The sequence below is a fragment of the Geospiza fortis genome, unplaced genomic scaffold (genome assembly GCF_000277835.1).
Source record: "Geospiza fortis unplaced genomic scaffold, GeoFor_1.0 scaffold417, whole genome shotgun sequence".
NCBI classification, from domain to species: Eukaryota; Metazoa; Chordata; class Aves; order Passeriformes; family Thraupidae; genus Geospiza; species Geospiza fortis.
Genome location: NW_005054535.1, coordinates 690,027 through 702,255, shown reverse-complemented (window position 1 = coordinate 702,255; position 12,229 = coordinate 690,027). Strand labels below are relative to the sequence as shown.

The following is a 12,229-nucleotide window of genomic DNA, read 5'->3' as shown; positions in this document are numbered from 1 at the left end:
AGCCAGGCCCACACAAATGCCTTGAAGACAACTTTCAATTAAAATCCAACTAAGCTAAAGAGTGCAGAAGCTTAGCCCTAGCAGAGGAATGTGCATTCCACATGTCCTTACTGGGCACAATTTAATTGCTGTTCCTTTACATTCAGACTGGAGACAAAAGGCTCCAGTGCCAGCTCAGCCCCATGCTGAGAGGCCTTTTGTGGAGCAGAGTTGCTGCAGAGTTTGGAATTATCAGTGAGAGTGTGTGAGGCTTTGTGGCAGCAAGCAGAGCCTAGGAGCAGGGATCTGGGCAGGCAAGGGGGCACTGAAATGCCATCATCCCTCATCTGTGTGCATCTCTGTTCCCCAGATCTGCAGGCACTTCCAGTGTGTGAGTGCCTCTGTCCTGAACTACGACTGTGATGTGGAGAAGCAGTGCCACGGGCATGGGGTAAGCAGGGAAGAGAGGTGATTAGTAACTTTATTTTTCTGTTTTGTCCAACTGTAAAACTCTCTATAAAATGCCTCTAGGCAAGAGAACCTGTAGCAGTGTCAAAAAAATCTTTGACAAAACTCTTTGCCAGGCAAGAATTCCCAGTTCTAGTATTGCTAGTGAAATTTGACTCTGCATCTCACAAAGAAAAAAACAAACAAGTAAAAGCCATGGTGTGTAAGCTGTTGGGATAGCTAATCCTTGGAAGCTCTTCCTGAGCAGTGCTGTGTGTGCTCAGTCATGTGAAATCTTGGGATGCCTGGCCAAGGACTGTGGAGTAACTGGGTAAAAGTCTCCAGGCTGAACAGGTCGTGGCTGCTGCAAGCAGATGGAAATGCACAGAAATGGAGGTTACTGAGGGGAGTATTTGTGTTTTGGCATACAGGTGTGCAACAACAACAGGAACTGCCACTGTGAAGCAGGCTGGGCTCCCCCTTTCTGTGACTCCAAAGGCTACGGGGGCAGCGTGGACAGTGGCCCTCCATACAATGGCAAGTGGCTGTGAGAGCTGGGCTGGGGCTGGGGCTGGGTGCTCCAGGGCAGCCCCACGTGTTGGTGAACTTTGGTGCATGGTTCTGTGTCACAGACATCCTTCATGAAAAACCCTTTCCTTAGGATTTTTTCTCCTGAGAAGCTGAGAGGCCTCAGGAACAAAATGTAAACAATGGTTATCTGCTGCTGTGGAATGCAACAGGTGGATCTGTGATTGGTCTCATGTGGTTGTTCCTAATTAATGGCCAATCACAGTCCAGCTGGCTCGGAGAGAGAGCCAAGCCCCAAACCTCTGTTATCATTCCTTCCTATTCTATTCTTAGCTAGCCATCTGATGAAATCCTTTCTTCTATTCTTTTAGTATAGTTTTAGTATCATATATATCATAAAATAATAAATCAGCCTTCTGAAACATGGAGTCAGATCCTCATCTCTTCCCTCATCCTGAGACCCCTGTGAATGCAGTCACACACGTGTTGGTGAGCTTTGGTGCATGGCTCTGCATGCACCAGGCACCTTCTGGCAGAGGTTTTGTGCTCAAGGTGTTGCACTTCTGTCCCGGGGTGCTGGGGTAGGGATCTGGAAGGATCTGGTTTAGATCAGGTGATTTGTGCCACCTCAGAACAAAGATCCTCTTGGACTTCTCTGTATCCAGGCTTGAAAAGGGAAGCTCCAGTGAAGGGAAACATGGTTCCTGCACAAGAGAAATCCAACTGACAGAGCTGGAAGCTTGCTTTGCTCACTGAGGGTTTGAAGGTGAAATAGGAAGCCAGAGCCAAGCTCTAATCTGGAGAAAACTTGCTGTGTCCATGTGGAGTGTATAAAGATGGGATTGGTGTAACTTCTGTGGGCTGCAAGAATGGTCTTGAAGACTGTTTTTCATAAGCTGGTGTGGGTTTGGGAAAGCTAGGGATTCTGATGCAATAACAGGCTGGAGAAGCACATTGGAGCTCAGGCAGATCCCTCAAATCATCAGCCAGAGAAAGGAAAAGGCTGTTTTACTACAGCCTGCAGGGGAGAAATTGCTGCATATAAAAATGTCAAAATTAAGAACCCAAGTTCTTTGTCTACAGCAAACAGTGGCTGGAGAAGAGGTAGATTTAACATCAGCCCAAAAGGCAGAAGCTCTGTTTTCCTCTCTCATAAAATCTTTAGTAATGAAACATTACAGTCATGAAAAATGAGGATTGATCTCCTAATTTAATGTGCTCCTGCAGCCCAGGGAGTCAGCTCTAAGAGATAAACAGAAAGGATCTATTTGGGCATCTATCTTCTTGGATTCTTTGGGTTTTTTCCTATGAAAAATAGAAGTTACAGAGCCATTCCTACCTCGTATTCTCTGCTGTGAGGTTTATTTCTTCCCCACGGTTTTGTGCCCTCAGACACCTCTCTGCGCAATGGGCTGCTGGTCTTCTTCTTCCTGGTGCTCCTCCTGCTCGTGGCTGCTGCTCTGGCCTTTGCCAAGAGGGACAGGCTGAAGAGGAGCTGCAGGAGGCTGATGTCCCGCTGCCACTCGTGAGTGCCTCCTCCTTTCTGCCTTCTCCTCTGCCCTGGAACAGGGCAAAACCCATGGGTGGTTGTTTACACCAGCCAATGCCAAAGTGTGGGGGCATATCCCAGTCCCAGGATGTCAGGGGAAGGCCCCTGCATCCAGTGGCACATGCAGTTTGCCTCTGGCAATGACTGAAAAGATAAATCCATCCCAAATCAAGAGAGCAGAGAGTTTTCTCTTTACTGTTATGTTTGTTTTTGTGCATTGATGATAGGGATTTATGGTTTTGGGTCCCATCTTTTTATAGAGGGGCAAAGGGAAGCTACCAGAGTCTTAAACTGAAAAAAGGTTGTTTTTATTTATTAGATTTGTAAATATTAACATTATTTACAATTAATATTGTAAATATTAATACTGTAATATTAAATATTATCTTTCTCACACTTGATACGTGCTAAGATAGTATAAATCCAGCTCAGGTTCACAGTGCCTGGGTTCCCAGCCTGCACAGTGGTTGTGTCTGGGTTATGTGCTCACACAGCCCATATCCATTGGATTTCAGGTCACTTCAGTCGCCTCCTCCTCGGCCAGACACTGAGCCCAGGGACTTCCAGCAGAGAGGCTTCTCCCGTGGCATGCCTTATCCTCCAAGAGCTGTGCCCATGGTAGGAATCAGCCACCTTCCCTTACTCTGTTTGTTGCTCTCAAGTAAAGACATAAAGAAGGCAGTTTCTCTAACTTTTACCCTAATAAAAGCTTTAAAGTTACTTCTTCATTCCGAAAATTGTTCCTCCTCGATAAAAAGCAGAGAGAATATTTGTTTTGTGGGGGGCTCCTCCGTTTCCCAGTTTAAGTGTTGTCCCAGGCTGTGCTTGGTTTACCTGCTTTGCTGCTCCCTTTTCCTCATGACACATGCCCAGCCCACTCTCCTTGTCAGAGCAGTTGTCCTCTGAAAGCCACAAACAGCCAGAGCACGCTCCCAGAGCAAACCAAGTGCTGTTGTGATCGGCCTTGCTGTGTTTTTCAAAATACAGAAATCCAGCTGTTGTGATCAGCCTTGCTGTGTTTTTCAAAATACAGAAATCCATCAGTTTCCAGAGGGCTGTTGCTTCTTCCTGCTTAGTTTCTCAGAGGAAAGAGCACCTCTGACATTGCCAGGCTGCTTTGCAAGCGCTCTTGAACGTCACTTATTTAGCGACACAAATATTTCGATTCCCTGACGCAAATATTTTCGTTCCCTACGTGCAATTGGTGACCATTCTCTTTGTGGGTTTTTTTTTGCAGGATATGCATCCCAACACCTTTCCTGTGCCAGCTTACCCAGTTAACCAGCACCCTCAGCAGGCTTTCCACCAGCCCTACTACTCCCCACCGCAGTACCCGGTGCAGCAGCCACCGAGGGTGCCCAGCAGGTCAGTGCAGTTACTGCAGTGCCCCCTGGCAGGGGCACTGATGGCATTTCTCGTCCTGGCCGTCACTCCTGGGGTGTTCCATCATGTGTTGTGTGTGAGTGGGGCTGATTTTTCACCGGGAGGAGTTTCTCCTTCACTTCAGCCCGGAAGGCAGCGCATTCGTCGTGCGCTGTCACGGCTGCGTGGTGATGGACGAGGGTCAGAGCGTTGCTGTGCAGGCAGATTAGCCCAGCAGGTGGATGAAAGGCCTGTTAAAATAGTCAGTTTAAAAGCAAATTACTCACAAATCTGTCATTGTGCTGATTTGTGAATGCTATGGCCAAGTGCAAAACCATTTCTCTTAACTTTGAGCAGGAAATTTTCCTGTGTGTTTCATCTTACTTTGAGTTGTGCTTGTGAGATGCAGTGCTGTGCTGTGCCACACACAGACCCAGCAAGTGCCAGTGCCTGAGTGGGAGCACCCTAATGTAGCTCATGTTGGTGGGGCTCTTGGGCTGGGGGGAATCTTCAGAGAATTTTGGAGAAAAGGTGAGTGTCACCACATTTCTCTTCACAGAGAAAAGCAAGGCACAGTTCTTCCCAAGAATATTCCTGGGTTTCACATTCTTTGAACCTCAGAGAAAGGATAAACAATTCTTATTGTTTTTCTAGTAGAAAAGTAGAATGCAATATGGAGATTGTTTACCCAAGGTGATGGTGTTTTGTTTCCTTGGCCTGTCAGGGCCAGGTGTGTAGCCCCACATTTCACTTCCCAGAGAAAAGCAAGGCACAATTCTTCCCAAGAATATTCTTATCTCATTTGCTGTGCCTGTGTTTGTGCCAAAGTAGAATGCAATATGGAGATTGTTTACCCAGAGTGATGGTGTTGTGTTTCCTTGGCCTGTCAGGGCCAAGTGTGTGTGCTGGGACTGTTGGCTGACAGAGATTCTGTGCAGTGTGAGCAGAGTTGAGTGCTTGGCAGATTCAGTTTAGATGTAATGTAATACAGTATAGAATAATAGATATAGTATAGAATAATATATACTATACAACATAGAATAATATAGTATAATAAAGTCATTAATTAGCCTTCTGATAAGATGGAGTCAGATGCATCATGCTCTCCCCTCGTTGGGGATTCCCTGCGAGTACTAAAGGTGAGTTTTACCAGATGGGGGTTCCCAGAGGATTTCAGGCCATTGAAGGCACAGTCTGAGCGTGGCACGTTTGGAGTGAATCTCGGTGTGGGGGCCGGGCTGGGGCAGCGGTGGGGCAGGGTGGGCTGTGAGGCTGTGGCACTGACTGCTCCTCCTCTGTCCCCTGCAGGCCTCCCCCTCCACAGCAGAAGCTTGTACCTCAGGGACCGCCTCCAGCACAGCAGAAATGTTTACCTCAGGGACAGTACTTCCCTTCCCGACCGGCACCTCTGCCTCCCAAGTAGCTTTCTGAGCTGTTGGCTGCGACAGCTGAAATTGCAGTTCCCCTTCTGGCGTCCCGTGGCAGCGCAGTGCCGGCAGCCTCCCTCTGCAGCCTGGGACAGGGCAAACGAGAGATCCAGGAATGTAGAACTTGACACTCAATAAATACCTCGACCAAAGCTCCAGGGACTGAAACACCCAGCCTGTCCCTCGCTCTGTCCAAGCTTTGTCGCTGCAGCCAGGCTGGCAGCAGGAGTGCAGCAGCCTGCAGGGAAATAGTCCTGAAATCCAGCACGTGGCTTTGGGTTTGCCCATTTCTGCCACGAGCCCTGGTAAGGAAATTGTCTGATTTGTTGTTGTCCCTCTGACTGTGCAGTGAGGAATTGGAGTAACCCGTTTGCAAAGCAAGGAGATCTGTCAGTTAATTTACAGTTACTCTGAATGGACTGGAAAGTGTTTCCCATGTACACCATGAATGGAATGAGGTCTCAGAGGACTTTTTCAGGAAGAGAGATATATTTTAAACATGTTTATGCATGTATATATGTTTATAGATGCATAATAATGTACTTAAATTCTTAACTCCTTGCTGACTGACACTAAGCTGTGCTATAGGAGCACTGAGTTTAATGCTTTTTAATTAGAGAGTGGCTAAACGAGACTCCTGTACTAATTCCCACTAATCCATGGATGGGCAGTGAAGATAAAGGTACGAGAAGACACGGCCATATTCTGGTTTTAAAAAATGGGCTGCTGCTAGGTTTTAATTGAGGTCTAAAGACAGCAGCAGTCCCTGCAGAACACTGGGAAGTGGGAAGTGTCTCTGCCAGGACCACCAGAGCTTCTCTGAGCACTTTAAATGGGAGCCTGGTGGCTGATGCACCCTGAATTTAACAGCCAAGCCCTTGCAGTGTCAGTCAGGGCTACTGTGTGTCAGACTGGGCTGCCCTCTGCTCCTGCACCATGGGCTAGACTGGATTTTGGAGCTCCCCCTGAGCAGAGGTGCTCAGCATCCACTGTGCTAGGAGAGGGAGCTGTAGACCCTGATCCTGTGGTGCCGTGGGTAGAAGCTGGATGTCATGGTCACAAACAGAAATCTATTGCACAACTTGCTAAAAGTGAGGTTCTGTTGCACAAACTTGCTAAAACTGAGATAAGTGCTGAAGAGCCTGCTGGGCTGTTTTGCTCTGTGCTCGCCACAAGCACAGCTCAATCTGTAAAATCCCCCTAATATTGCCAAAAAATAATCTTTTTCTCTGTATATACATACATAAATATATATATAGTGTGTGCAGTAATAAAATACTTGAACTCCTGTGGTTTCCCATAAACTTAGATTAAGATTTATAACACCATTAAAATCTATAAAATGTCACCTAGAATTTCACCAGCTGTACTGGTGGGGGTCTCCTTTTTGTTCCAAGATAATCAATTACTTCCTAATTGTGTTGCTGTGTCCCGCTCTGCCTGAGTGGGCAGTCTGTCTGTCTGTCTGTCTGTCACAGTGAGCTCTGCAGCTGGATGAAGCCCATCTCCAGCCCTGGTCAGAGGGTGGGGAAAGAGGAGGGGATCCAGGGAATGAAGTCATCCAGAGAGATGTACTTAACTGCGTGTGTGAACTAAACTATGCTGAACATGGTGCCTTCATAGACAAAGAGTTTTTGTACTCCCGGCGTGCCCGTTGGAACAGCAGGGATGTGTGGTGTGAGGAGCGATGCCATGGACAGGAAATGGCTCCAGTTTTTGGTGGTGAATGCTGAAGATGACTACTGACTTTCTTTTGTGAAGTGTAGGGATACCTGTCCCGGGCAGGTCGGGAGCTGTGTCCCCCTCTGCTGCAGCCCCGTGCTGTCCTCTGGCCCAAGGGCTGCTCCCAACCCCTTTGTACAGCCCCAACAAGCAATAAAGATGCCAGTTTTGTACAAATCTCTGCCTCAGCCTCTGCTTTAAGGTGTGGGGGGGCTGTTACTGGTGGGGCTGTTACCTGTGGGCAGTTACTGGTGGGCTGTGGGGCCGTTACTGCGGGGCAGTTACTGGCCGGTCATGGGGCCACTTTGTGCAATGCCACCACTGCTGCTCCTGCTGCTCCTGGAGCTGCTGCACGAGGCTGGGCAGGGCCCCCCAGAGCCCCCAGCCAGCCAGCACTGGGCTCAGCCATGGGGGGCTCTGTCCCCTGTGGGTGGGCAGGTTTGGTCCCAGATCACCATCCCGCAGCAGCTGGGGGCCAGCACAAAAGGAGAGGAGGGGCTGAAGCAGGCACGGTGCTGGGGGGCTCTGGGGGAAGGAGGGTTCAGCTAAAGAGGAGGGCTGGGGGAGTACAGATGGGGTGGCAGCTGTAACAGAGGCTGGGGGAAGGGAGGGTTCAGCTGAACAAAAGGGCTGGGGGAGTACAGATGTGGTGGCAGCTGTAACAGCGGCGCTGCCAGCACCACGATGGCTGCAGCCACGCTGTGCTCCCCCTTCGCTGTTCACAGCAGGCCTTGGATTGTGCTATTCCCAACTCCCTGTTCCCACTTCTCCCCTTCTCTGCTTTTCTGTATGCACAAGGAGGCAGTGTCCTACACCCTGAGGATCGAGGGGAGGCCTTACACCATCCACCTGCAGCAGCAGTGAGTTGGCCCTGCCACTGCCCTCACTGCCAGTGGCTGCCCTGCTCCCTGGTGGCTGCAAGAAGCTTGAGAAGCTCTGCCTGATGGATGCTGCTCTAAGTACCTCACTTGGTGCCTCTCTCTTGCAGTGCCTTTTTATCTGATGATTTCCAGACGTACGTGTCCAGTGAGCAGGGATCTTTGCACGCTGATTCCGCCCACTCTGAGGTAACCTGGCCTTGCTTTGGGCTGTGTTTGTGCATGTTGGGTTTGTTTGGGGTGGTGGGTAAGGGGATGGCCTGCCCAGCCATGGAAGGGCTCCCTGTCCTGTCATGTCACAGGGAGGCTGCCACTACTGGGGTTACATCGATGGCTTCCCCAGCTCAGCAGTGACCCTCAACACCTGCTCAGGGCTCAGGTAAAGCACCAGCCCCGTCCCTGTGCTGCCCTCCCTGGCAGCCTGGCGTGCAGAACAAACAGCTGGGGCAGCTGTGCCAGTGCCCAGGAGCAAGTGGGCAGTGCTGGTGCCCTGGCAGGGGTTTGCTGCAGTTTGAGAACGTGAGCTACAGGATCCAGCCCCTGGGCTACTCCCCTGCCTTCCAGCACGTGCTGTACCGAGTGGGTGAGGAGCAGATGGCACCAGCCCCCCCTGCCCAGAGCCCCCCTGAGGCAGGGCAGGGTGGGCTGGCAGCCTGGGACATGCTGGACAAGGCCCCCAGCGATGATGAGGTGAGTGGTGCCTGTTCTCACAGTGCTGCTGCTGTCCCTGCCCTGTGAGGAGGGACCTGATTCTGCTGGAAGGTCTTCTGTCTGTCTTTGGCCAGACACTTGGACAGGAGCTTTGTAGAAGCACAGCCAGCAGCAGCAGTGAGGCGACCAGAGAATGCAGAATCTGTCCTTTGAAGCCCATTTTCTCTTTTAGCCCCTCTCGGCCGCTGCACGATCTCCCAAATACCTCACAGTGTACGTGGTTTTGGACAAGGCTTTGGTAAGTCCACGCCAGCCACTTTTTCCTTTTCTTTGCCTGACTTCTGTGAGCATGGAAATGGTAACATTGCCCAGCTTTACATGGATTTGTTTTCTGTTTTGAAAAGTTGCACGTGCTGTGGATTTTGTAGGAAATAAGGAACGTGAATTTGTAGCTCATGTCTCCATGGCTCAGTGTTGGGAATCATTTCAGTGTTCCAACATTGACATGGTAAGCACTTTGTCTACCCCCGTGTCCTCTTGGGTTGTTTTTCAGTACAACTATATGGGATCAGACCCAAATGCTGCGACACAGAACGTAATCCAGGCCTTCAACTTAATCAACAGTGTGAGTTCTTAATTCTGGTTTGTACTGCAGTGAGACAGGGGATGAGGGGGATGTGGATGTTAGCAGCGGCCACCTCTTTTCTAGCTGCTTTTAGGTTTAGGAGGATGTTATGTAAAAAATTCTGTGTTTCCTGAGAAGGTTTTTCCTCTGGACATGTCAATCTGCCACAAAAGAACATCTTTCCCTGTGTGATGGCCATGTCTCGTGCAGATGTACAGATAAACGGAGGCAGTTTGCCTCAGGGCAGCCAAACCCTGCATTTTGAGGACTCCTGGGTTGCTCCCCTCTGCCCTGATCCCACTGATCCAATTCACCTGCTTACTCTCAGGTGCTTGTGACCAACTTCCAATCCTGTTCTTTACTCCACTGCTGGTCTTATGCTTCAGTTGTGTAATGAGAAATTATTCCCAAAACCCCTAACACTTATGAAGTTATTGGACTTTGGCTCTGCCTCTTTAGGTGTGTTCATTCTTTTTGGCTACAGATGTCATTGAGGCACTGACAGCAGCAATTTACTTTCCCCCTGTGTTTACTGTGTGCAGAGTGGTGGCTCTGCATGAAGGGAAGGTGTGAGAGCAGATGTTTCCTCTCTTATACTTTCAGATGTTTAATCCCCTTAATGTCACCATTGTGCTGTCCTCCCTGGAGCTGTGGGCAGAGGGGGATAAAATATCAACAGCAGGGGACACAGAGGACATTCTACAGCGATTTTTACAGTGGAAACAGTTGTCCCTGGAGCCACAGGCACACAACATTGCTTCTCTCTTAGGGTAAGATAAAGGTTCATTAGTGTTAAAGGTTACGTGGTAGCAATCAGTCAAACCAAGCTGAAACTTGGACAAAAAATGCTTTTTAAAAACCCATATTTCCTAAATCCTTCAAGTATCTCTTCCAAGCCATTCCTCCTAGCGATGCAGCAGCTGCAATGGTGCCGTCCATCCCTTGCCACCCCCCCAGTCCCTGCCAGCACCAGGCACCAGACCCTGCCCCAGCTCCCCTGGGGACAGCAAACAGTCTGGGGGCACCAAGGGGACTTGGGCTGTACAGAACCAGCATCCCCCACTGACCACAGCAGTGACCCCAGCTCTGTTCCAGGTACAGGCACCAAGGAGCCCTCGTGGGCGCAGCGGCTCCAGGAGGGGCATGTCAGAGAGATGCTGCTGCCACGGTGGCCCTGGTATGGTCCCCCCTGTCCTGTGCCTGTCCCTCAGCAGCCCACAGGGCCGTGAGCTCAGCCTGGGCACCATGAACAGGGGTGGATGGAACGCGTGGGAGGATCTGTATCTCTGCAAGGATTGCTCAGCTCTGGCAGCTCCTCTCTCTCCTCCCTCCAGTACCACCAGAACGTGACCCTGGAGTCCTTCTCCGTGCTGCTGGCGCAGGTGCTGGGCCACAGCCTGGACATGAGCCCTGACAGCCCCCGAGGCTGCAGCTGCCCTGGACGGGTCTGCGCCATGAGCCCTGCGGCGCTGTGAGTTTGCCCGAGGGGCTGCGGGGCTGGGGCACATGAAGGGGTGACAGGGATGGCAGCACAGTGTGCCCTTGTCAGAAGTGTCCTCCACCACTGTCATTCCTCTGCAAAAATGGAACCACTCAGGCTGGAAAAGGCCTCCATGAGCATGGAGTCCAACCTTTGACCAATCACCACCTTGTCAAGTGGAGCAGAGCACTGAGTGCTGTGTCACTCATTTCTTGAACACCGCCAGGGACGGGGACTCCACCACCTCCCTGGGCAGCAATTCCAATGCCTGAATACCAGTTATTTCAATACCATTATTTCAGTGAAGAAATACCTGCTTTTATTCCTCTGAGAAGTAAAATGTCATTAATTAAATAGCAATTTAGCGCTTAATTTGACAAAAGAGACCTTTGCTCTCCAAAATGAAGGTACTTCAGGATGTTTTTCAATCTCTGTTAATAATGAGCTGTAGATCAAGTGAATTAATAGACCCTGGGGGGTGTCAGTGTCTGGGTGAGCCCTTGACTTGCACAGAGCTTGGGAGAGAGAGAGGGGCGGTGAATGTGTAAGGTATAAACTGATCATTGCTTTATTTTAGATATTTCAGTGGGTCGAAAGCCTTCAGTAACTGCAGCATCAGGGACTTTGAGACCTTCCTGAAGCAGGGCAGAGGGGATTGCCTCTTCAGCAGCCCCCGGCTGAGCCGCCAGTCCCGGCAGAGCGGCGCCGTCTGCGGCAACCGCGTGGTGGAGCCGGGCGAGCAGTGCGACTGCGGCACAGCCCAGGTGGGCACAGCCCAGGTGGGCACAGCCCAGGTGGGCACAGCCCTGCCTTTGTGCTCCCAGTGCCCATGGAGTCACCAACCCTCGGGAGCAGGAGCCCCAGTGCAGCAGGGTATTGCTGGCCAGGAGCTGTGTACAAATCACAAACAGGACAGAACTGCTGGGAACGTGCCTTGAGCTGTTTTATTTTCCAGCATCAGCCTCATTACATGATTATGACAATAGGAAGATGCCACCAGCTCACATCCCAGCCAGCAGACCAAGAACTTAATGTTACAACTCACTTTATAAGTTTTTTGACCAATCACACAAAGCAAAAGCACATTGACAGTAGTTCTATCCAACCACTATAAGCACAGGTACCTTGCTTATTTCAAATACAATACCTGCTTGTAAGCCTTAAAACACAATGCACAGAGCTCCATTATTAAGCTTAGAGCTCCCTAATATCTCACCAGATAAACTTTTCTGTAGCTTAGGGAGTTATTCTAGACAAGCATTAATACACAGATCATTGTTCTATTTGTTCTTACTTTTCTACATTTTACATAATTTTTCTGCTGACCTAATTCATGGCTGCTGCTTAGCTCTAATCACAGTTCTGCTGTCTCTGGGGCCTGCCTTTTGCAGCTTTCCCAAAACCCTCTGATTTTGTGGATTCCTGCAAGGGGAGCAGCCCAGGGAGGGCTGTGTTGGGTTGGAGATTGTTTCTGTGTGGCAGCTTTGCCCGTTTGTTCTGCTGGATATTTCCCAAGTAATATGGGGAGAGGAGGAGGAGAAGCTCAGGGGGACAACAAAATGAAATAACGTGGGTTTGCCA

The 12,229-nt window shown here is 50.0% G+C and overlaps 2 protein-coding genes across 2 annotated transcripts in view; both read left to right on the top strand.

Moving 5' to 3' along the window:
• LOC102037174 (disintegrin and metalloproteinase domain-containing protein 9) overlaps window positions 1–7,191 on the top strand; it is a 29,013-nt gene extending 21,822 nt beyond the window's left edge. The window contains exons 19-24 of the mRNA XM_031063833.1: window positions 350–430; window positions 858–963; window positions 2,347–2,479; window positions 3,019–3,121; window positions 3,741–3,868; window positions 5,174–7,191. Of these exons, the coding sequence (XP_030919693.1) occupies window positions 350–430; window positions 858–963; window positions 2,347–2,479; window positions 3,019–3,121; window positions 3,741–3,868; window positions 5,174–5,288 (666 nt within the window). The 3' untranslated portion in view covers window positions 5,289–7,191. The remainder of the gene's footprint in view (window positions 1–349; window positions 431–857; window positions 964–2,346; window positions 2,480–3,018; window positions 3,122–3,740; window positions 3,869–5,173) is intronic.
• Window positions 7,192–7,308: 117 nt separating this feature from the next.
• Window positions 7,309–12,229, top strand: part of LOC102037011 (disintegrin and metalloproteinase domain-containing protein 32) — a 10,562-nt gene continuing 5,641 nt past the window's right edge. The window contains exons 1-11 of the mRNA XM_031063832.1: window positions 7,309–7,521; window positions 7,813–7,874; window positions 8,003–8,081; window positions 8,195–8,271; window positions 8,390–8,582; window positions 8,776–8,841; window positions 9,097–9,168; window positions 9,772–9,938; window positions 10,264–10,345; window positions 10,503–10,639; window positions 11,226–11,412. Coding sequence (XP_030919692.1) covers window positions 7,309–7,521; window positions 7,813–7,874; window positions 8,003–8,081; window positions 8,195–8,271; window positions 8,390–8,582; window positions 8,776–8,841; window positions 9,097–9,168; window positions 9,772–9,938; window positions 10,264–10,345; window positions 10,503–10,639; window positions 11,226–11,412 — 1,335 coding nt within the window. The remainder of the gene's footprint in view (window positions 7,522–7,812; window positions 7,875–8,002; window positions 8,082–8,194; window positions 8,272–8,389; window positions 8,583–8,775; window positions 8,842–9,096; window positions 9,169–9,771; window positions 9,939–10,263; window positions 10,346–10,502; window positions 10,640–11,225; window positions 11,413–12,229) is intronic.